General features: G+C 37.4%; 1 protein-coding gene and 1 pseudogene across 2 annotated transcripts; both read left to right on the top strand.

Annotated features, from left to right (window-relative positions):
* The first annotated feature begins 10,373 nt into the window (after window positions 1-10,373).
* On the top strand, window positions 10,374-16,458 carry LOC143436406 (olfactory receptor 6C2-like; annotated as a pseudogene). Its single transcript, XR_013106466.1, has 3 exons — window positions 10,374-10,763; window positions 11,836-11,948; window positions 13,189-16,458. The product of XR_013106466.1 is annotated as an olfactory receptor 6C2-like (transcript).
* Window positions 16,459-19,944: 3,486 nt separating this feature from the next.
* LOC143435741 (olfactory receptor 6C2-like) lies at window positions 19,945-24,536 on the top strand. The gene is made up of 3 exons (XM_076919194.1): window positions 19,945-20,232; window positions 21,310-21,422; window positions 22,643-24,536. The coding sequence occupies exon 3, from the start codon at window positions 22,668-22,670 to the stop codon at window positions 23,601-23,603; it is 936 nt and encodes a 311-aa protein (XP_076775309.1). The 5' UTR covers window positions 19,945-20,232; window positions 21,310-21,422; window positions 22,643-22,667; the 3' UTR covers window positions 23,604-24,536.
* The last annotated feature ends 1,456 nt before the right edge of the window (window positions 24,537-25,992 follow it).

Here is a 25,992-nt window from a genome sequence, read left to right as displayed (position 1 = left end):
TTTAAAAGAATGAATTGAAAATAGTTTTTCTGAAAATGAGAGAATCTCTATATAGTTCTATCTGTGTCCTAAAGCTGGCCTCAGACTTACAGAATCTGCCTATCTCTGCCACCTGAGTGCTGAAATTAGAGGCATGGCCACTGTGCCCAACTATTCTGAGACATCTTTTAACTGCAATCTGCCACCTGTATATACATATATTGAATTACACAACATGCCAGTGATGTGACCAACACATGCCAAGAAAGAAGCAAAACAATAAAGTAAAATGAATATGTGAATGCTAAAAACATAAGGAAATGTCTGAAAGAAATATGCAAAACTACACATAATATTGCCATTTTCATACATGGTAAAGACACAGAGTGTTCACTACAGTTTGTCCAAAGTATCTTTGTTCCAATCTCACAGTTCTTAAACTGCAGGTCGCCACTATAATGGACTGTCAACCCCAAAGGAAGAAACTTCCAAGCTCTTGCTACTTTGAGTATTAATAGTGACTGGACTTTCTATTATCTTGAGGTACGAGATTCTCGAATGTGTGTGTGTGTGTGTGTGTGTGTGTGTGTGTGTGTGTGTGTGTGTGTGTTTTCAAATGTACCTGAGTCACTATTTATGACAGAAAACTAAAGGAAAAATGTTTTCAGCAAACATAGATGAAACATACCAAAGCATTTGAAACCAATGATGGATGTTCATTGTTCATTCTAATGTAAAGGTTTTCTGCACTTTACATTGTCTAAGACTGTAAATAAAAATTGAGCTCAATTTATTATCTGTTTGCAAGCCTCTATTTTGTGTTATTTCTATTTGTTTTAAAATGAATATTTAAAGAAACAACAAGATGCTTTTACATACATGGGGGAATAGGTGCAAGAGTTAAGCAATTTAGCATGCCTATAATCTCAAATTTTCTCTTTATTTTCTATCTAGTAAAATCATCTAGGATATCATAAATGTTTCCATATGAAATACAATAATATAAACAAGGCATGGTGGTACATCCCTGAAGTCCCCAACCCTCTCAAAAGACTAAAATAGCAAGATCAAGAGTTTGAGGTCACTTCAGGGTACATTGTAAGAACCAGTCTCAAAACTCTGAATAAAACTTTTTAAATCAATGTTATTAGCTATAGGCTTTTGGGAAGTAGGACAGAACACTTATTCATTATCTTCCTGCAACCTTACTGTTTTCCTTTATTTTTTATATTTTTTTCTTTAATTGAAAATAGATTTTTTCTCTATTCCTCCCAGTTCCTCCCCACTTCCTTTCCTTCCAGAACCACTCACTTTTAGACTTATATTATAAAAAAATATACTTCTAGAAGACAACAAATCATGACGAAGTAAAATATAGAAAGACAAAGCAAAAACTATCATTGACAACTCTGTTTATTTATTTATTTATTTATTTATTTATTTTGGAAAATTTAGTCCATTAAACTTAAGATTGTAATACAAAGGTATTTACTATTGTCATTGTGTTGATTTTGGAGTGTTTGTGTCTATAGCTGCTATTTCAGTGTGGCTTCTTCTTTATGAAGGATCCTGGATGTGTTCATGTTTCTTTCCAGCCTCAAGGATTTCTTCAAGTCTCCTCTTTAATCTTAATTAAAGAGGCAAGGAATTTCTTCTGCTTATTTTTATCAAGGAAAGTATTTGTTTCTCTTTTAATTATAACTGGTAGTTTTGCTGGATGTAGTAATCTCGATTGGCATGTATTGCCTTCAGTAATAGAATACATTTCTCTGTATTCTGCCTTTTTTGGTTTCTATTTTATTTCAAATTTCTAATTTATTTAAAAATTTCAAATTTATTTCAAATTTCTATTACAGAAATTTTATGTAATTCTGATGTGTTTGCCTTTATGTGTGATTTATTCTTTGTAGCTTTCATTATTTTTTGTTCAGTCTCTACATTCAAGGTTTTGACTATAATATGATGTGAGGTTCTTATCTGATCTTGTCTATTTAGTGTTTAAATGCTTCCTGAACCTATAGGATTGCCCTTTTACAAAGGTTTCTGCTATGATTTCATCAAGTACATTTTTCATGCTTTTAACATGTTCATCTCCTTTTATTCCCACAAGTGATAATGTTGATCATTTCATGGTGTCCTATAGAATTTTCATGGGATTCTACCGATAGATAAAGAACTGGGAACCACTAACGACTGCTGAGAGAAAAATTAACCCTTTCAAGGGTTGAACTCTCTTATTCTTTGTCCATTGTAGAGTCATCAGCCCTTAAACCATATACACACAAACAACAAAAACAGACTCAGAAGATTGTGTGTGTGTGTGTGTGTGTGTGTACACATACATCTATACATATATAAAACTAATCAAGGAAAAGAAGCTATCTACTTGAGCAGGACATGGGAGAGGTTCAAATGAAGGTATCTGGGATGGGCTAGAAGAAGAAAGAAAAGAGGGAAATTATAAAATTCTATTTAATTTAAATCTTATCAAAATAGTTTGCAACAATAAATTAATTAACAATAGACAGAGTGTAAACTATAATGGAATTCCGAGAGATTTTTATTTTCAGTCATATCAATCGGTATTTTTTGCCTTGATGGAATGGGTTCTAAACACTCTCTGCGTGGTTTTTCCTGTAGAGTCTGCATTTGTAGGGAAGACACAGTTTGCAGTTCTAGTTCAAATCTGTAAAAGTAAATCTGGATTACATGTTGTTCCAGTGGCATTTGATCCAACCCTCTTTGGAAGTGTAATTCCCAAACAACTGCACAACTACGGTTCAATTTCCTCTTCAATGGTCTAGCTGGTTCAGTAGCTTTTATTAGGGAAAACAGGGTGGGATCCTTGTTATAGTTTCCTCCTGACTTACACAGGGAACTTTGAGGGCAAGGCTGTCTCAGCCCTCAGACTCACATTTCAGTCCCCTCACTCTCTCCCCAAAAGTACATATGGCCATTGGTTCACCCAGATTTGAGCTCTACAGAACCTCTCTCCTTATGGTGTTCAACTGTGCATGTTGTTGGCAAAGGGAGGAGTATGAGGGGGTGTTCACATGGGAACCCTTCCTGTGCAATATTGCCAACCTCACCCATCATCCTTAGGAGAGAACATGCCACCATCACCCAGTTTCATATATACATCCCCTTTCTATCTGTCAATGAAGGTTTACAGGGCCATTGGTCCAGTGGACTCAAGACTCTGCTTTAGCTTTTCTCAGTGTTGATGTGAATGGGGAATGTGAGGAGCAGGTGTGCTTGAGTGCCACTTCTTGGCGGTTTGAGCGCTGCCTGCCTTTCCCTAACAGAGCCACAACCACAGAACTACTGCACAGACTCGCTGCCACACAGAATCAGGCTGTTTGAGGTGCACCAATGAGGCATGCCCACGTGGCAGGTGCTGATTGGGACAGGCAGGGGTATAAAAGGATGGCAGTTAAGGGACTGAGGCAGAAGGGCTTCCAGAGAGAGAGAAGAGAAGGGCTTCCAGAGACAGAGAAGAGACGGGTTTTGAGAGAGAGAGGATGATTAAGGATCCTGAATAAACTGCGTTGAGAAGAACTCCGAGTTGCATCATTCCTGTCTGCTGGTCAGATAGAGAAGTGACAAGTGGTGTCCCATATGGGGAGTTCAGAACTCAGAGCAGTCAGGGCAGCTAGCTGGTAAGTTCCCAGGTAAGTGGGACAAAAGAAAGCTCTTGGTTCAGAGACTAAAAAGTTCCCAGGCAAGTGGGACAAGTTAAGTTCTCGGATAGGAGACAATATAAGTTCCTGGTTTTGGGACGAGTTGAAAGTGAAAGTATAAGTTCCCAGTTTGGGGATGAGTTAAAAGCGAAAGGAAAAGTTCTTACAGGCCATGGATAAGGTTTCGGTTTTGGAAAAGGACCTTAAGATGGCCGAGGAACGAGGGATGGCAGAGTTAGAGAAGGGTAGCGATGCGCTGGAGCAACTGAAAGAGGAGTGATCTCAAAAGTCTGAGAACAAAAAGTTTTGAGGAAGAAGAGGTTTCCGAAGCCGAGTTAGAGAGACTGGCGCAAGACCTAGAGGAAGGTATAGAACCCTCTGCACCGGGCCATCTCGGCCACCTTTGTACACTCCTACTGGAGAATCAGGACAGAGTTTTTGCCCTGAAGTCTGGAGGGAACTACGGGCTCAGTGTTTCCCAGTATTTCAAGATGCCCAAGGCAATCGGCACCATGAGCCTCTTGATTGGAAGGTTATCCAAAGACTGGCTGAGGGGGTCAGAGCATACGGCATTAGTGCCGCTTTTGTGGTTTCTCAACTGAAGTCCCTCCATAGATATTGCATGGCACCCAGTGATTGGCAGAATTTGGCTAGAGCTTGATTATCTCCTGGCCAATACTTAGATTAGAAGGCCTACTTTATAGAGTTCTCAGCGGTGCAGGCTGCTGTAAATGCCACTAATGGCCAGCAGACCATGTTGTTGGGCCAAAGCAGATTTGCAAATCAACAAACAAATTACCCTTTGCACGTATATGAGCAAATCAATTATATAGGGACTAGAGCATGGAAATCTCTTCCCAATAGAGGTGAGGTGTCAGGAAACCTAACCAAGATTGTTTGGGGCTCATTTGCAGAGCCATTTGCCAACTTCATGGCTAGAATGGTGGAGGCAGGGGAAGAATTTTTGGGGATCCTGATGCAGCCATGCCACTATTAAAGCAACCGATTTTTGAACAATGTACCAAAGAATGTAGACAGGCTATTAATCCTTATAAGAGCAAAGGGTTAGAGGTGTGGATAAAAATTTGTAGAGAGCTAGGGGGACCTCTTTCTAATGCCCGGTTGGCAGCCGCTGTTATGCAGATGACCCAAAGTCAAAACAACCCTAAAAGTGGAAAATGTTTTAAATGCGGTCAACCAGGACATGTAAAATGACAGTGTCCCCAATTTCAAGTCCCGGATGGCCCCAGAGCAAGGGTGCCTGGTCTTTGCCCTAAATGTAAAAAAGGGAACCACTGGACGAATGAATGCAGATCTGTAAAGGATATCAATGGACAGTCTATCAATGCTGGATATAGAGGAGTCAGGCCAAAAAACTTGCCATGGGGCCCCCGACCTCAGGACCCTCAAATATATGGGGCAGTAGCCGAGAGTTGGCCAAGCCTGAGGCCTCCAATGCAATGGGGTCACCATGGCGAGCCACAGTGGGAAGTGCAGGACTTATCCTCTGTTCCACCTCCAGACTCATATTAACACCTCAAATGGGCCCTCAATTGGTTGACACAGATTTTCAGGGACCATTACCATTCAGCACAGTGGGTTTGATTATAGGAAGGAGCTCCATCACTTTGCAAGGCTTAATAATTCATCCTGGGGTGATTGATCCAGACTATACAGGAATAGTAAAAATTATGGTGTCCTCCCCTAGAGGAGTGTCCGCCATTTCTCCTGGAGATAGAATAACACAAATGTTACTATTACCCAGTTGCCATGATCGATTTCCTGCAAAGAATGTTGAGCGAGGACCCAAAGGTTTTGGCTCTACTGGAACCAATTCCATATTTTGTTCCCTGAATCTTGATTCTCGGCCCTTAATAAAATTATTTATAGAAGAAAAATCAATTTCTGGCCTTTTGGATACTGGCGCTGATCGCAGCATAATCAGTATTAAGGATTGGCCCAAGGAGTGGCCTAAACAAAACTCAAATCAGATGTTAAGGGGATTAGGAAACGCCAAGGAGCCTGAGATGAGCTCTTGATTGTTACACTGGAGAGATGATGAAAGACATTCTGGAGTTTTTCAGCCTTATGTTATGGGGCTTCCTGTTTCTTTATGAGGAAGGGATCACCTGAAAGAAATGGGCTATGTGTTAACTAATGAGAAGGAATATAGCCCACAATCTCGTCACATAATGTCTGGCATGGGTTACATTCCAGGAAAAGGACTGGGGAAAAGATTGCAGGGACAAACGTCTCCCATGCCTGTAAAACAGAAGCAAGATAGAAGTGGAGTGGGTTTTTCATAGTGGCCACTGAGGATGTTCTTCCAATGTCATGGAGATCTGAGGAACCCATGTGGGTTCCTCAGTGGCCACTCCCCTCAGAAAAATTACAAGCTGTACAAGAGCTGGTAAAAGAACAATTATTGTTAGGTCATCTGCAGCCAGCTACATCACCTTGGAATATACCCATTTTTGTGATAAAGAAAAAATCTGGGAAATGGAGGCTTCTACATGATTTAAGAGAAATTAATAAACAAATGATTTTAATGGGACTGGTACAACAAGGTCTGCCTTTACCCTCCGCATTACCCAAAAATTGGCCTATTGTAGTTTTAAATATTAAAGATTGTTTCTTTTCAATCCCATTGCATCAAAAGGATACGGCTAGGTTTGCTTTTACAGTCCCTTCCATGAATCATGCAGAGCCAGATCAGCGATATGAATGGGTTGTATTGCCACAAGGCATGGTCAACAGTCCCACTTATGTGTCAACTGTATGTTGATGCTGCCTTGAAAGAAATCAGACAGAATTTTTTGAAAATCAAATGTTATCATTATATGGATGATATTCTTGTTGCTGCCCTACCGAGCAGATGCTTAATGAAGCCTATAGAGCTGTTGTGTTAAGTTTAAGAAAGAAGCAGTTAGTGATAGCTCCTGAGAAGGTACAAAAGGGCTCTGTTGTTAATTATTTAGGAACAAAAATATCTTTAGGACAAGTAATTCCTCAAAAAATTCAGATTCGCACAGATAATTTGCATACCTTGAATGATTTTCCAAGATTGTTGGGAGATATACAGTGGCTTAGACCCTATCTCTCATTGTCTAATAAACAATTACAGCCATTATATGATATTTTACCAGGTGATTCGGACATCAAGTCCCCTAGACATTTAACTAATGAAGCTAGAATGGCATTAACATTAGTGGAAAAGGGCATACAAGATGCAGCCTTGAGGCATAGAGATGAATCCCAGGATATTACATTATGCATATTGCCAATTGAATGTCAGCTTACAGAAGTATTATGGCAAGGGGCCCCTTTACTTTGGGTGCATCTGAAAATTTCTCCTGCTCAGACACTCACTCATTATCCAACTGCAGTAGCCCAATTAGCCATGCTGGGAATTTGTCAGAGTGTTCAACACTTTGGCATCCAACCTACAAGCCTAATTGTACCATATATAGCCACTCAACTTGAAGTATTGACAGCCACTGTGGATGATTGGGCAATTTTGAGATGTACTTTTAATGGAACAATGGATAATCATTTCCCAAAGGACCCTATATTACAATTGATTAATGCTCATCCTGTGGTCTTTCCATGGATCACCCATAGAAAACGTTTGTTAAATTGCCCTACTATTTTTACAGATGGTTCTAAGACAGGATGTGGAGCGTTTTTGGTTGCAGGATCGTTGCCTGTAACCATCCAATTTCCTCCAGCATCCCCCAAGTTATAGAATTACAGATTGTGATAAAGGTTTTTGAACGATTTTCTCATTCTTTAATTTGATATCTAATAGTCAATATGTAGTAAATGCTATTAAACAATTGGAAATTGTAGGTAAAATAAACCTAAAGTCCACCATAGGAGAGTTACTTACCCAATTGCAATTTCTTATTTGGAATAGGGAACAACCCTTTTTTTTTTTTAATTTACATTTAAGATGCCATCCACTTTCCCCATTTCCCCTCCCTAGAAAACCCCTGTCCCATGCCCCCCTTTCCTTTTTGCTTTTATACAATTTTTTTAAAATGTTAATCAAAGGATTTATAAGTTTGGTAATGCTCAATCGGAAGCGTAACCCAATACCCAACCTAGATATGGAACAACCCTTTTTTATTCAACGTATTTGTGCCCATACTAGTTTACCTGGTCCATTGACTGAAGGAAATGATATTGTTGATAAAGCTTCAAAGACCTGTTTTGATGTTGCAAATTTTGTGCTCTATGATTACCTGGAGTTAGCAAGACAATTTCATAGCCAGTTTCATGTAAATTCTAAAACCCTATCATCTCGCTTTGGCATTCCTCGTGCTGATGCTAGAGACATAGTGAAAGCTTGTCAAGCTTGTGCCCCATTGTTACCCCAGATGGGAATCAGGGTTAATCCCCGAGGACTACGCCCCCTACATTTATTGCAAATGGATGTCACCCATTTCCCTGAGTTTGGAAGATTAAAATATATTCATGTATCTATAGACACTTCTTCTGGGATTATGTTTGCCTCCCTGCATTCTGGGGAGAAGGCTTGCCATGTCATTGCTCATTGTTTTGAAGCCTGGGGAGCCTGGGGCATGCCTAAATGTTTAAAGACAGATAATGGATCAGCATACACCTCTACTTCCTTTGTGTCCTTTTGTAAGACCATGGGAGTTCACCTTAACCATGGTTTGCCTTATAATCCTCAGGGTCAGGGATTTGCTGAATGGGCACACCGCACCCTAATGGAATGTCTTCTTAAACAAAGAGGGGGAATAGCCTCCAGCTGCAAGCCTAGAGAGAGAGTAGCTATAACCTTCTTTACCCTAAATTTTTTGACTCTGGATAAGCAGGGATGGTCTGCAGCTGATCGCCATGTTGATCCTGATGCTACCCATAAAGGCATGGTAATGTGGAAAAACATATTGACAGGAAAATGGAGTGGCCCTGACCCAGTATTGGAGTGGGCGAGAGGGTCTGTTTGTGTGTTTCCTCAGGATCAACATCAGCCAATTTGGGTTCCAGAAAGACTTACTAGGGTTATAAAGCAAGAAGACAGGAATGGAGATGCTAAGGAAGACTCTTCTGCTGATGTGGATGATACCAATGATAAGGAGCAATGCTAGTTTTTATAAGCCATGCTAGTAATCTTTCCAAAAGCTTTTCTCAGTTTCTGACAGGAAATTGATCGAGAGAATTATGACAGTCCATTGTTCACATTAACTTGACCAGAGTGGATGCCTCCCTGGCCTCCAGATTGACCAGCTGGACACTTCAAGCAATGTCCTACATCAAGGAGTAGGTGGGAATCAGGGAGGTTGCTATGTGCCTGGTCCCCATCAGTTGCCTTGCCTTTTGGTGCATGTGTCAGATGAAAGCCCAACAGAAAACATCTCAGGACAAGCGTTTGCAGCAGTGGAGATGGACAGTCTCCTCAAGTGTAGCTTGGCATGCTAGAGAGGTAGTCTATGACGGGTAAGACTCCTTGGGCACATTACCAACCTAAGACAGGGACCAAACCAAAGCTGTTTGACTCCCCATGATGGGTAAGGAGCGTTGCTTGAAAGGGGGAAACCTAAGACAGGCACCCTCTGCCAAAATTAATAAATAAGGGGGAATTGTGAGGAGCGGGTATGCTCGAGCACCTTTCCCTAACAGAGCCACGACTGCAAAACTACTGCGCAGACTTGCTGCCACAGAGAATCGGGCTGTTTGAGGTGCACCAATGAGGCATGCCCATGTGGCAGGTGCTGATTGGGACAGGCAGGGGTATAAAAGGATGGCCGTGAAGGGACTGAGGCAGAAGGGCTTCCAGAGAGAGAGGAGAGAAGGGCTTCCAGAGAGAAAGAAAAGAGGGGTTTTGAGAGAGAGAGGATGGTTAAGGATCCTGAATAAACTGTGTTGAGAACTCTGAGTTGCGTCATTCCTGTCTGCTGGTCAGATAGAGAAGCAACAGGGGAAGAGAGGATATGAGTCAGTGTCAGACATTTCCCACTGCTCTGCTTCAACTCCCAGGTGTCCTCACCAATTACGAGTCTAGTCCTTGGACATCAAACTAATTATTAAGGCAAAGATTTCCTGTAGTTTGGTCTAACCTACTCCAAATCACTGATGACAGATAGGCTCTATCCACAGCATCTCCAACCTGTTTACAAAAAAAAAAAAAAAAAACTCAGCTGGTATTGTAAATGATAAATTCATTTACAACTACCATTTCTTTAAGGAATAAAAATGGCTGTATTTTGACCATTCTGCCTCTTTTCTTTCATCCAATCAAATGGAGGGGGCAGCTAAATGCTGTTTTACCCAAAATTCTTTAAGTGTTTCATAAGCAGTACTTATAAGCATTATGACACAACTGTAGAACAAACCACTAAAATAATAGCAGCAATTAAATTATGTGATTTTGTGTATTTTCTCCATTTTCCTGAACTATTTAAAATTTCTCAAATATAATAAATGATTCACATAAGAAGTTTTAGATAAGAAATGTGGTTTTTACTAGCTCTCCTTTTAGGTTTCATTTCAGCTTATGTGTTATGTGTTATGTCTAAACCTGTAGATTAGTGTATAATCAGATTCTTCTGCAGCCTTGATGAACTCTATCTAATGCTATAGCCTTCTGTCTCCAAAGACACTGTCTCTAAAGAAGCACAGTGCAGCATACTTTCTTAAACCTGAAATTAGGTTACTCAGAAGATTCATTAGGGAGTCTATATCACCAGGGATTATGTTTAGTTAGTTAGTTAGTTGCATTTTCACCAAATAGCCCAATGTTAAGCTAGAAGAAGCAGATTCTCATCACTCTGATAAATCAGAATAACAAGGTTCATAAGTGGAGACGATTCCTCACATCCTGCAGCCTTCATATCAGTGGCTGATTGGTTTGTTTTTACAGGAAGAAAACTAAAGCAGTATAATAGGAAAGTCCAAAAACTGGATAAAGATGGATTATACTGAGGTGTCTAAGCATCCTCAAGTGGTCACAAGCTTGACAGTGACAAAGGTGACTAGGAGTTGATACGAGAATATTCATCTCAATTATCATTTGAATTAAGGAATTTTAGGACTTCAAACTTCAACAACCAACAAAATCTATCATCAGCAGTCACAATGGTAAACACAACCTATTTTCTTGTCTTTATTATGTTTACTTTGATCTCGGTTTTTCATGCCCTGGGAAAAAATAATTCTTAAAATAAGAAATAAATACAAATGATAATTTCTGTATTTTATAAAGTATCCTCTTCACTTATATAACATGGTTTCTTTGTATATAATTTCAGGAGATTTTTACATATAACAATATGTTGGCATTTAGGTGTTAAAATCAGCTGATGACACATGCCTATATTCTCAGCACTTGAAAGGCTCACAGAATAAATAAATGTTACATTTTGATGGCTATTAAGAAATCTATCACCTTGATTGTGAACCTCAAATTAACTCATCATCATAATCATCATATCTTGCATATAACTAGGTTAACACCCCCAAATTGATGAACAATGAATTACTGCATTAAAAATCTCTCTCCTCATTTCATTTTCAAAATAGAATAAACAGAAATCAGCTAGCTACATCAATAGCACTGACTATTAAGGGCTAACAGTGGCAATGCTAATCTTTTACTCAGTGGCATGATTGCTGTCACATCTGAGACTAGAGGTAAAGTAGGAAGAAAGAATTTTTTCAAGCATCCAAGAAAAAGAAGGCAATTCCTCTGTTGTGACCTGTAAAGATAAACAGAGCAAAATGTTGGTCTCTTTAAGAACCAAAGTAGTCATTTGTGGTGAAGCATGGGGTAATCTTGACAGCAGACTGAGACTGGAGGATTGGGGGTTAGAAGTCATTCTGGATTGTACATATAAAGATCATGTCTGAAAACAATTTTAACTAAAAAATATACCCAAAAAATATACTTAACCATCAGTTCAACTTCATACAAAATGTAAATAAAGTCAGTATAAAAATGCTTTGCATTAGAAGCCCAAATAGAAAGGGAAATATCTTTGTGTATATCTGATTGGAAAACATGCAAGAGACCAATACATTTAGAAGCCCTCGTTAGACACCAGTTGTTTGTGGGATTGTCTGGGTGTTGTCAAGTTGTATAACAAAAACTGGGGGATCCATATTCCAAGATTTGATTCCTAAATGAGTTTTCTTCTTTGTGTATTGATAACAGGCAATGTTTTTTAGGGTTGCAGAGACGGGAGTTTCCAGTGCCACAATTGTCAAACATGCAGGAAACTCTCTGGAAGATATTTAGCTAGAGTTGGAGAAATGAAAATCAACCAGGTAAGATGGGAACAGAGCACTCTCGTTCTGTTGGAAGCAGTGGCTAAAACATCTGTCACTGGGGATGTATTCCATATTGTAACATATTACATTCATTGAAAAGAGCATGCTACTGGGATGTATTGTATCTGAGATATATGCAAATTACTATGTCAGGCCACAAATGAAAATCAAAGGGCGATGGCTAAATTAAGATATGGGTATAATGATGATCACATGAATAATTATAATTTAACACATAGAAACGAATGAAAATGCTGTAATATTTTTTTACGTAAAGAAAGGTTTGTTTTTTTTTTTAAAGAAAAAAAAACACCAATTTTGACAATTTTGTCAAAGGTCTAAAACAAACAAAAAAATCAAATTAACTCTCACAGCCTCATAGTTTGTAGAAAAGCCATTGATTCTAACTGGAAATGCAAATGTTCCTTCTAAATTAATTAATGCCGTTTACTTATGCAAATGTCCTCTACAGTGTTACAATATTTTCTCTTAGATTAATCATGTCCCTTATTATTTTATTCCATGTTTTTTTATCTTGAGATTAAGACTGATCTACGTAGGAAAAGTAGATTAAAATGTGATTTGATGAGATAGAAAATCATCACAGACAGCATCTTTGAAATTTATTTTTCAAAGAATATTTTGAGAGAATGAGTGTTCTCTGCATAATTATAGTGTGTTTTAAAACCTTCTCTGCTATGTACCACCCAGAGATCACTAAGGGACAGAGAAACCCATAAGGAGAGAGTATCATGGAAGCAACTACAGAAGTATGGGGGGCGGGTGTTTGTAGGTATGTGGTACACATAACTGAGTTGATATGTGTGCATGCACTGTATATTCATGAATGCTAAGTCTGGAGTTCTTCAGGGTAAAAACACAAATTGCATTAAACAAAATTAAATATTTTGACTACAGAGTTCCAACACAGACCAGAAATGACTGTATTGTGCATAGTTCTCTCACATTGTCTGGCTTGTTTCTGCGCTTCAAAAAGGAGCAACACACTTAAAAAATATATCAGAAAATTTCAGCAAAATTTGATAATTCTTGAGCCAAAAGGTAGTCTTCTTTCACATAAAATAACAGAACCACAGGAATTAGAAGTCTGTATGCAGTAGACATTTAAAGGTTAATGGTTTGTTTGTTTGTTTGTTTATTATGGTATAATGAATAAGAAAAACCTGGCAAACTTAAAACTGAATCTATACATAAACTCTCCAAATGTTCCATGCAGATCTAAAAGAAACCAGAAATCTGTGATGAGGAACTACACTGTCACAACTTTCATCTTACTGGGACTGACAGATGACCAGCAACTGCAGGTTCTTGTCTTTATCATTCTCTTCTTCACCTACTCACTAAGCATAACTGGAAACCTGGTCATCATCTCCCTCACCTTAGTGGATCCTCACCTTCAAACAGCCATGTACTATTTCCTTAAGAACTTTGCTTTCTTAGAGGTCTCGTTCACATCTGCAAGCATCCCCAGATACCTGTATAACATAGCAACAGGTGACAAAAGGATTACCTATAATGCCTGTGTTGTCCAAGTATTTTTTACTGATCTCTTTGGCATAACTGAATTTTTCCTTCTAGCTGCCATGTCCTATGACCGCTATGTGGCCATCTGTAGGCCACTTCACTATTTGACTATCATGAGTACCACAGTCTGCAGAAGACTTGTGTTTTGTTCTTGGGTAGCTGGTTTGTTTATTTTAATCCCCCACTTAGCCTCGGCCTGAATCTGGAGTTCTGTGATTCCAATATCATTGATCATTTTATCTGTGATGCTTCTCCCCTCCTTAAAATCTCTTGTTCAGACACTTGGTTCATGGAGCAGACAGTTCTCATCTGCGCTGTACTGACACTCATTATAACACTGCTGTGTGTTGTTCTCTCCTATGTTAATATCATCAAGACAGTTCTTAGATTCCCTTCTGTCCAACAAAAGAAAAAAGCCTTCTCTACCTGTTCTTCCCACATGATTGTGGTTTCCATCACCTATGGCAGCTGCATCTTCATCTACATGAAGCCTTCAGCAAAGGACGAGGTGGCTATCAACAAGGCTGTGATGATTCTCACCACATCCATTGCCCCTATGCTAAACCCCTTCATCTACACACTTAGAAATAAGCAAGTCAAGCAAGCCTTTTGTGACTCAATAAAAAGAATTATAGCATTTACCAAGAAATAAGATGATGAAACCCAATAAACATGGATGGTAAACTCCCCAAACTTCTAGATCATGTTGACTTCTCCTGAACACACTTTCTCATTGTGGTTGACTGAAATTCCTACTCCCACAGACCTCATTTAGGATCACATGTGTCCATGTGTGCTAATAGATTTCAGAAATCATAACCCCTATTTCACTCAAAAATTAATAGCAAAAAATGAAGTAAAATAAAACAACAAAGAAGCGATTGCCAAGAGATTTTTCACATCTTCAACAAAAAAGTAAGCCACCATTGTTTCTTCTAATCCAAAACTTTCAATTGATTTATTCACTAATTCATTTAATGGATATTAGTGTGTATTCTCCTTAAGGCAGGCACTATTTAGGTCCTAAAACGAGCAGATGACACAAACCAAACAAACAAACAAAACAAAAAAAAAAAAAAAAAATCACACCCCATCCCCACCATGTACTCTCAGAGATACAAAGGAGAAATGGGATCAAGCCAGTGAGTAGATAATCAAAATGTTGCACATGCTTATCAGGGGATACTTTGGACCATAAAATAAGATGAAATTCTATCATTTTTAGTACAGAAAGGATAGAGACGATTGTGCTAAAATAAGTTAGGCACAGAGAGGCAAGTATGTGGATTATAGAAGAGCTGATCTCAGACAAGTTGAGACTAGATTGGTGTTGTCAGAAGCTAGGATGGTAATGAGGAAGAGAAAGGTGAGGAAAATTTAATTAAATCACAGGTAGGTGGAATTCAGTAGTTCTAGTGTGATATTGCAAGTATAGTGGCTATATAGGTAATGATAGCATATTATATAATTCAGAATGCATGAAATACATTTTGAATGTTTTTATCATACAGAAATTAATAATTTTTGAAGAAACAAAATTTGTATTCTGATTTGGCCATTACACGGTATTTTCTTGTATCAAGAAACCATGTGATACTTCATGAATATGCACACCTTTATGCTTTAATGCATGCTTAAATAATTAATATGAAATAAAATAACTTTAAATATAAAAAGTCCCACACTGATATGGATGTTTGCCATGATAGAAAATAATAAGCCTTTTGATATCATAAAAATATTAAAAATAATCACTTCATGCTCTTTAAAATGTATTAAATTTATTTTGAGATAAAATGTTTTTTGTTGGTTTACTCATTATTTGCAATAAATTTCAACCACAGTTTCCCCTCCCTTGACTCCTCCCAATTCTCCACACTTCACCTCTGGCCTAGATCTTGCCCAGGATGTAAGGGTGGTCTGACTGAGACACCTGTTATACCATTGATCACAGCCAAGGTTGATCTGCTGGTCTGGATCATTAGATGGGTGGGCCCTTCCTTCCTCACCTCTCCATGTGAGTTTGTCCCTCCTCAAGTCACTCCATCAAAGAGGACAAACTTCCCTGAGCTGAGGAGAACTTGTCTTCAGTCAAGAGTGTAAGATTAGATGTGCTAAAACCTCCAAACAAGCTCTGAAAAATATTCATATCTTAAAAGGTATCAAATAAACAACCATCAAAATCCTAAATGTTATGTTTTCAAAACAAAAAAGTAAAACATTTGAAGTTTAAAAGAATGAATTGAAAATAGTTTTTCTGAAAATGAGAGAATCTCTATATAGTTCTGTCTGTGTCCTAAAGCTGGCCTCAGACTTACAGAATCTGCCACCTGAGTGCTGAAATTAGAGGCATGGCCACTGTGCCCAACTATTCTGAGACATATTTTAACTGCAATCTGCCACCTGTGTATACATATATTGAATTACACAAAATGCCAGTGATATGACCAACACATAAGCAAAACAATAAAGTAAAATGAATACATAAATGCCTAAAACATAAGGAAATGTCTGAAAGAAATATGCAAAACTACACATAATATTGCCATTTTCATACATGGTAAACACACAGAGTGTTCACTACAGTTTGTCCAAAGTATCTTTGTTTCCAATCTCACAGTTCTTAAACTGCAGGTCGCCACTATAATGGACTGTCAACCCTGAAGGAAGAAACTTCCAAGCTCTTGCTACTTTGAGTATGAATAGTGCCTGGACTTTCTATTATCTTGAGGTACGAGATTCTCGAATGTGTGTGTGTGTGTGTGTGTGTGTGTGTGTGTGTGTGTGTGTGTGTGTGTTTTCAAATGTATCTGAGTCACTATTTATGACAGAAAACTAAAGGAAAAATGTTTTCAGCAAACAAAGATGAAACGTACCAAAGCATTTGAAACCAATGATGGATGTTCATTGTTCATTCTAATGTAAAGGTTTTCTGCACTTTACATTGTCTAAGACTGTAAATAAAAATTGAGCTCAATTTATTATCTGCTTGCAAGCCTCTATTTTGTGTTATTTCTATTTGTTTTAAAATGAATATTTAAAGAAACAACAAGATGTTTTTACATACATGGGGGAATGGGTACAAGAGTTAAGCAATTTAGCATGCCTGTAATCTCAAATTTTCTCTTTATTTTCTATCTAGTAAAATCATCTAGGATATCATAAATGTTTCCATATGAAATACAATAATATAAACAAGGCATGGTGGTACATCCCTGAAGTCCCAACCCTCTCAAAAGACTAAAATAGCAAGATCAGGAGTTTGAGGTCACTTCAGGGTACATTGCAAGAACCAGTTTCAAAACTCTGAATAAAACTTTTTAAATCAATGTTATTAGCTATAGGCTTTTGGGAAGTAGGACAGAACACTTATTCATTATCTTCCTGCAACCTTACTGTTTTCCTTTATTTTTTATATTTTTTTCTTTAATTTAAAATAGATTTTTTTCTCTATTCCTCCCAGTTCCTCCCCACTTCCTTTCCTTCCAGAACCACTCACTTTTAGACTTATATTATAAAAAAATATACTTCTAGAAGACAACAACAAATCATGACGAAGTAAAATATAGAAAGACAAAGCAAAAACTATCATTGACAACTTTGTTTATTTATTTATTTATTTATTTTGGAAAATTTAGTCCATTAAACTTAAGATTGTAATACAAAGGTATTTACTATTGTCATTGTGTTGATTTTGGAGTGTTTGTGTCTATAGCTGCTATTTCAGTGTGGCTTCTTCTTTATGAAGGATCCTGGATGTGTTCATGTTTCTTTCCGGCCTCAAGGATTTCTTCAAGTCTCCTCTTTAATTAGCATTAATTAGAATTTCTTCTGCTTATTTTTATCAAGGAAAGTATTTGTTTCTCTTTTAATTATAACTGGTAGTTTTGCTGGATGTAGTAATCTCGATTGGCATGTATTGCCTTCAGTAATAGAATACATTTCTCCGTATTCTGCCTTTTGTGGTTTCTATTTTATTTCAATTTTTTTCCCATGAGACTCGGGCAGAGAGGCACGGGACATAGCGGTATTCGAACACATGGAGGCAGAGAGAGAGCAGAGGGCCCGAGCCCTCTGCAGGCGGCCACCTTAGGCGCTGCGCCACTGCTGATTGGCTTCAAATTTCTACTTTATTTCAAAATTCAAATTTCAAATTTATTTCAAATTTCTATTACAGAAATTTTCTGTAATTCTAATGTGTTTGCCTTTTTGTGACTTATTCTATGTAGCTTTCATTATTTATTTCTTCATTCTCTACATTTAAGGTTTTGACTGTAATATGATGTGAGGTTCTTATCTGATCTTGTCTATTTGGTGTTTAAATGCTTCCTGAACCTATATGATTGCTCCTTTACACTTACAAAGGTTTCTGCTATGATTTCATCAAGTACATTTTTAATGCTTTTAACATGTTCATCTCCTTTTATTTCCACAATTGATAATGTTGATCATTTCATGGTGTCCTGTAGAATTTTCATGGAGTTCTACCGATAGATAAAGAACAAATAACTGCTGAGAGAAGAATTAACCTCTTCAGGGAATGAGCTCTCTAATTAGTTGTCTATTATAGAGTTGTAAGTCGTTAAACCATATACACACAAACAACAACAACAGACTCAGGAGATTGTGTGTGTGTGTGTGTGTGTGTGTGTGTGTGTACATACATCTATACATATATAAAACTAATCAAGGAAAAGAAGCTATCTACTTGAGCAGGACATGGGAGAGGTTCAAATGAAGGTATCTGGGGCTACAGGAAGAAAAGAGAGAAATTATAAAATTCTATTTCAATTTAAATCTTATCAAAATTGTTTGCAACAATAAAAAATTAATTAACAATAGACAGAGTGTAAACTATAACGGAATTCTGAGGGATTTTTATTTTCAGTCACAACAATCAGTATTTTTTTTGCCTTCATGGAATGGGTTCTGAACACTCTCTGTGTGGTTTTTCTTAGAGTCTGCATTCATTCATAGGGAAGACACAGTTTGTAGTTCTAATTCAAATCTGTAAAAGTAAATCTGGATTACATGTTGCTCCAGTCACATTTGAACAAACCCTCTTTGAAAGTGAGTTTCCCAAACAACTGCACAACTACAGTTCAACTTCCTCTTCAATGGTCTATAAGGATCAGTAGCTTTTATTAGGAAAACCAGGGTGGGATCCTTGTTGTAGTTTCCTCCTGACTTATGGAGGAAACTTTGAGAACAAGGCTGTCTCAACCCTCAGACTCACATTTCAGTCCCCTCACTATCTACCCCAAAGTATATATGGACATTGGTTCACCCAGCTTTGAGTTTTACAGAACCTCTCTGCTTATGGTATTCAACTGTGCATGTTGTTGGCAGAGGGAGGGGTATGAGGGGATGTTCACATGGGAATACTTCCTGTGCAATACTGCCAAACTTACCCATCATCCTTATGAGAGAGCTTGCCACCACCTCCCAGTTTGATACATACATCCCCTTTCTATCTGTCAATGAAGGTTTACAGGGCCATTGGTCCAGTGGACTCAAGACTCTGCTTTAGCTCTTGTCAGGGTAGGTGTGAATGGGAAGAGAGAGTATATGTCAGTGTCAGACAGTTCCTACTGTTTTGCTTCAACTCCCAGGTGTCCCCACCAATTACGTGTCTAGTCCTTGGTCATCCAACTAATTATTAAGGCAAGGATTTCCTGTAGTTTGGTCTAACCTACTCCAAGCCATTAATCCATTAATGGCAGCTAGGCTCTGTCCACAGCCTCTCCCACCTGTTTTTAAAAAAAAAAAAAAAAAAAAAAAAAAAAAAAAAAAAAAAAACCTCAGCTGGTATTGATAAATTCAATTAAAACTATCACTTCTTTAAGGAATAAAAATGGCTGCATTTTAACCATCCTGCCTCTTTTCTTTCATCCAATCAAATGGGTGAGGCTGCTAAATGCTATTTTACCCAGAAGTCTTTCAGTGTTTCATAAGTAGTACTTATAAGCATTTTGATGCAATTGTAGAACAAACCACTACAATAAAAGCAGCAATTAAATTATGTGATTTTGTGTATTTTCTCCATTTTCCTGAACTATTTAAAATTTCTCAAATATAATAAATGATTCACATAAGAAGTTTTAGATAAGAAATGTGGTTTTTACTAGCTCTCCTTTTAGGTTTCATTTCAGCTTATGTGTTATGTGTTATGTCTAAGCATGTAGATTAGTGTATAATCAGATTCTTTTGCAGTCTTGATGAACTCTATCTAATGCTATAGCCTTCTGTCTCCAAAGACACTGTCTCTAAAGAAGCACAGTGCAGCATACTTTCTTAAACCTGAAATTAGGTTACTCAGAAGATTCATTAGGGAGTCTATATCACCAGGGATTATGTTTAGTTAGTTAGTTGCATTTTCACCAAATAGCCCAATGTTAAGCTAGAAAAAGCAGATTCTCATCACTCTGATAAATCAGAATAACAAGGTTCATAAGTGGAGACCATTCCTCACATCCTGCAAGCCTTCATATCAGTGGCTGATTGGTTTGTTTTTACAGGAAGAAAACAAAAGCAGTATAATAGGAAAGTCCAAAAACTGGATGAAGATGGATTCTACTGAGGTGTCTAAGCATCCTCAAGTGGTCACAAGCTTGACAGTGACAAAGGTGACTAGGAGTTGATATGAAAATATTCATCTCAATTATCATTTGAATTAAGGAATTTTAGGACTTCAAACTTCAACAAGCAATAAAATCTATCCTCAGCAGTCACAATGGTAAACACAATCTATTTCCTTGTCTTTATTATGTTTACTTTGTTTGATCTCAGTTTTTCATACCCTGGAAAAAAATAACTCTTAAAATGGGAAATAAATATAAATGATAATTTCTATATGTTATAGAGTATCCTCTTCACTTATACAACATGGTTTCTTTGTATATAATTTCAGAAGATTTTTACATATAACAATATGTTGGCATTTAAGTGTTAAAATCAGCTGATGACACATGCCTATAATCTCAGCACTTGAATGGTTCACAGAATAAATAAATGTTACATTTTGATGGCTATTAAGAAATCTATCACCTTGATTGTGAACCTCAAATTAACTCATCATCATAATCATCATATCTTGCATATAACTAGGTTAACACCCCCAAATTGATGAACAATGAATTACTTCATTAAAAATCTCTCTCCTCATTTCATTTTCAAAATAGAATAAACAGAAATCAGCTAGCTACATCAATAGCACTGACTATTAAGGGCTAACAGTGGCAATGCTAATCTTTTACTCAGTGGCATGATTGCGGTCACATCTGAGACTAGAGGTAGAGTAGGAAGAAAGAATTTTTTCAAGCATCCAAGAAAAAGAAGGCAATTCCTCTGTTGTGACCTGTAAAGATAAACAGAGCAAAATGTTGGTCTCTTTTAAGAACCAAAGTAGTCATTTGTGGTGAAGCATGGGGTAATCCTGACAGCAGACTGAGACTGGAGGATTGGGGGTTAGAAGACCTTCTGGATTGTACATATAAAGATCATGTCTGAAAACAGTTTTAACTAAAAAATATACCCAAAAAATATACTTAACCATCAGTTCAACTTCATACAAAATGTAAATAAAGTCAGTATGAAAATGCTTTGCATTAGAAGCCCAAATAGAAAGGGAAATATCTTTGTGTATATCTGATTGGAAAACATGCAAGAGACCAATACATTTAGAAGCCCTCGTTAGACACCAGTTGTTTGTGGGATTGTCTGGGTGTTGTCAAGTTGTATAACAAAAACGGGGGGGTCCATATTCCAAGATTTGATTCCTAAATGAGTTTTCTTCTTTGTGTATTGATAACAGGCAATGTTTCTTAGGGTTGCAGAGACTGGAGTTTCCAGTGCCACAATTGTCAAACATGCAGGAAACTCTCTAGAAGATATTTAGCTAGAGTTGGAGAAATGAAAATCAACCAGGTAAGATGGGAACAGAGCACTCTCGTTCTGTTGGAATCAGAGGCTAAAACATCTGTCACTGGGGATGTGGTCCATATTGTAACATATTACCTTCATTGAAAAGAGCATGCTACTGGGATGTATTGTATCTGAGATATATACAAATTACTATGTCAGGCCACAAATGAAAATCAAAAGGGCCATGGCTAAATTAAGATATGGGTATAATGATGATCACATGAATAATTATAATTTAACACATAGGAACTAATGAAAATGCCGTAATCTTTTTTAAGTAAAGAAGGATTTAAAAAAACACCAATTTTGACAATTTTGTCAAAGGTCTAAAACAAACAAAAAAATCAAATTGACTCTCACACCCTCATAGTTTGTAGAAAACCATTGTTTCTAACTGGATATGCAAATGTTCCTTCTAAATTAATTAATGCTATTTACTTATGCAAATGTCCTCAACAGTGTCACAATATTTTCTCTTAAATTAGATTAATCATGTTCCTTATTATTTTATTCCATGTTTTTTTATCTTGAGATTAAGACTGACCTGCATAGGAAGAGTAGATTAAAATGTGATTTGATGAGGTAGAAAGTCATCACCTACAGCATCTTTGAAATTTATTTTTCAAAGTATTTTTTGAGAGAATGTGTGTTCTCTGCATAATTATATCACAATTTAAAGCTTTCTCTGCTATGTACCACACTGAATTGTTAAAGGATCACTAAGGGACAGAGAAACCCATAAGGAGGCAGTATCATGGAAGCAACTACAGAAGTGTGTGTGTGTGGTGTCTGTAGGTATGTGGTACACATAATTGAGTTGATATTTGTGCGTGCGCTCTATGTTCATGAATGCTAATTCTGGAGTTCTTCAGGGTAAAAACACAAATTGCATTAAACAAAATTAAATATTTCAACTACAGAGTTCCAACACAGACCAGAAGTGACTGTATGTGCATAGTTCTCTCACATTGTTTGGATTGTTTCAGCACTTCACAAAAGAGCAACACACTTGAAAAATATATCAGAAAATTACAACCAATTTTGATAATTCTTGAGCCAAATGTAGTCTTGTTTCACATAAAATAACAGAACCACGGGAATTAGAAGTCCTTACACAATAGACATTTAAAGGTTAATGGGTTTTTAAAGGTATAATGAATAAGAAAAATCTGGCAAATTTCAATCTGAATCTATATCTAAAACTTTCCAAATGTTCCATGCAGATCTAAAAGAAACCAGAAATCAGTGATGAGGAACCACACTGTCACAACTTTCATCTTACTGGGACTGACAGATGACCAGCAACTGCAGGTTCTTGTCTTTATCATTCTCTTCTTCACCTACTCACTAAGCATAACTGGAAACCTGGTCATCATCTCCCTCACCTTAGTGGATCCTCACCTTCAAACAGCCATGTACTATTTCCTTAAGAACTTTGCTTTCTTAGAGGTCTCGTTCACATCTGCAAGCATCCCCAGATACCTGTATAACATAGCAACAGGTGACAAAAGGATTACCTATAATGCCTGTGTTGTCCAAGTATTTTTTACTGATCTCTTTGGCATAACTGAATTTTTCCTTCTAGCTGCCATGTCCTATGACCGCTATGTGGCCATCTGTAGGCCACTTCACTATTTGACTATCATGAGTACCACAGTCTGCAGAAGACTTGTGTTTTGTTCTTGGGTAGCTGGTTTGTTTATTTTAATCCCCCCACTTAGCCTCGGCCTGAATCTGGAGTTCTGTGATTCCAATATCATTGATCATTTTATCTGTGATGCTTCTCCCCTCCTTAAAATCTCTTGTTCAGACACTTGGTTCATGGAGCAGACAGTTCTCATCTGCGCTGTACTGACACTCATTATAACACTGCTGTGTGTTGTTCTCTCCTATGTTAATATCATCAAGACAGTTCTTAGATTCCCTTCTGTCCAACAAAAGAAAAAAGCCTTCTCTACCTGTTCTTCCCACATGATTGTGGTTTCCATCACCTATGGCAGCTGCATCTTCATCTACATGAAGCCTTCAGCAAAGGATGAGGTGGCCATCAACAAAGGTGTGACAGTTCTCACTACTTCCATTGCCCCTATGCTAAACCCCTTCATCTACACACTTAGAAATAGGCAAGTCAAGCAAGCCTTTTGTGACTCAATAAAAAGAATTACAGTATTTTCCAAGAAATAAGATGGTGAAACCCAATAAACATGAACTGTAAACTCCCCAAACTTATAGATCAGATTGACTTTTCCTGAACACACTTTCTCATCGTGGTTGACTGACATTCCTACTCCCACAGACCTCTTTTAGTATCACATCCTTCCATGTATGCAAATTTCAGAAATCATAACCTCTGTTCACTTCAAAATTAAGAATACCAAAAAATGATAATGTAAAATAAATCAACACAGAAGCGATTGCCAGGAGACCTTTACATCTTCAGCAAAAAAAAGTAAGTCATCATTGTTTCTTCTAATCTAAAACTTTCAATTGATTTATTCACTAATTCATTTAATGGATATTAATGTATTTTCTCCTTAAGGTAGGCACTATTTAGGTCCTAAAAGCAGAAGAGGACACACAAAAAAAAAAAATCACAAAACCACACCCCATCCCCACTATGTACTCTCAGAGATACAAAGGAGAAACAGGAAGAAGCCAGTGAGCAGATAATCAAAATGTTGCACATGCATAGCAGGGAATACTTTTGACCATAAAATGGGGTGAAATTCTATCATTTTTAATTTGTACTAAAATAAGTTAGGCACAGAGAGGCAATGTATTTGAATTGTACCAAAGCATTTGAAACCAATGATGGATGTTCATTGTTCATTCTAATGTAAAAGTTTTCTGCAATTTACATTGTCTAAAGCTATAAGTCAAAATTGAGCTCAATTTATTATCTGCTTGCAAGCCTCTATTTTGTGTTATTTCTATTTGTTTTAAAATGAATATTTAAAGAAACAACAAGATGTTTTTACATACATGGGGGAATGGGTACAAGAGTTAAGCAATTTAGCATGCCTGTAATCTCAAATTTTTTCTTTATTTTCTATCTAGTAAAATCATCTAGGATATCATAAATGTTTCCATATGAAATACAATAATATAAACAAGGCATGGTGGTACATCCCTGAAGTCCCCAACCCTCTCAAAAGACTAAAATAGCAAGATCAGGAGTTTGAGGTCACTTCAGGGTACATTGTAAGAACCAGTCTCAAAACTCTCAATAAAACTTTTTTAAATCAATATTATTAACTATAGGCTTTTGGGAGGTAGGACAGAACACTTATTCATCTTCTTCCTGTGACCTTACTGTTTCCCTTCATTTTTATATTTTTCTCCTTTAATTGAAAATAATTTTTTCTCTACTCCTCCCAGTTCCTTCCTTCCTTCCCCTCCAGAACCACTCCCTTTTGGTTTTACATTAGAAAAAAAATATACTTCTAGGAGATAACAACAAAACATGACAAAGTAAAGTACAGTAAGACAAAGCAAAAACCATCATTGACAACTCAAGATAACTTAAAAGAAGGAAGAGTCCCAAGAGGAACCACAAGAATCACTCATTCTCACACTCAGGAGTCCCATAAAAAGTACTAAAGTCATTTAGAAAAAGCCATAGGAAAATTACTACTGTTGAAGCACCACAAAACATAAACACACACATATAAAATGGTTTTGTGTGTAACTATCCTATAATGGGGCAAAAATGTTCATACGAGACACCAGGATAACAAATAAAAAGCCCAGTGTCAAGAATGGGTTATACCTTTGGGAGTTGTTAACAAGTGAGATCCCACAGACTGTCAATTGCCAGGAGTCAGCCCCAGCATTTAGACATGTCCTAGCAGAAGAGATAAGGAATGGGCAGAAGGAAGTGTTGAGTGAATGAGTCAGAGACTGTGGCTGGAGAATCTTGCATCTCAGACTAACTAGCAAGCAGGATGTTTCTTTATATAGATTCCATAATAAGGACAAAGTTATTATTTCAAAAGAAATATATATCATATCATTTTGTCCCTGAACATGTGTTACAAGTACAGAGAGAATATGTACTATCAATCTCAAATCACTTTAGACTACATAAGTATTTATGACATTTTGTTCTTCAGGAAAGTGAAACATTAAACAGATAGAAATGTATCTGAGTTCCCAAGCCTTGAACAATGCTTAGGGATTGAAGGACAGCTTGTAAGTTAGCCTAACTTAAAAGTTTAAAAGCTCTCACAGGCTATATACTGATGCATTCTATTTTCTGCTGGTTTTTTTAGTTAAAAGACCTCACTGTAACTTTTCTTATTCATTTTATATCCTGATCACAGCCCCTCCCTCCTCTTCTCCCAGTCTCACCCTTACAAATCCCACTTCCCATTGCCCACCCCTTCTCCTTAGAGAGGGGAAGCACCCGTTGGGTACCATTCCACCCTGGGACATCTAGTCCCAGCAGTACTAGGCACACTCTCTCCCAATGAGGCCCAGCCAGGCAGTTCAGTCAGAGGAAGGGGATCCAATGGCAGGGAACAGTTAGAGACAGCCCTTCCCTGCCCGCCTCTCCGCTCATTAGGGGACTCTC

Source organism: Arvicanthis niloticus, chromosome 22 (genome assembly GCF_011762505.2).
Source record: "Arvicanthis niloticus isolate mArvNil1 chromosome 22, mArvNil1.pat.X, whole genome shotgun sequence".
In the NCBI taxonomy this organism is placed as follows: domain Eukaryota; kingdom Metazoa; phylum Chordata; class Mammalia; order Rodentia; family Muridae; genus Arvicanthis; species Arvicanthis niloticus.
The sequence above is the reverse complement of the archived record's forward strand: the minus strand, read 5'-3'. Positions and strand labels throughout refer to the sequence as shown.

Excerpts from the sequence above, each read along its gene's own strand:
- LOC143435741 (XM_076919194.1), top strand. The coding sequence starts at position 22,668 with ATGAGGAACCACACTGTCACAACTTTCATCTTACTGGGACTGACAGAT.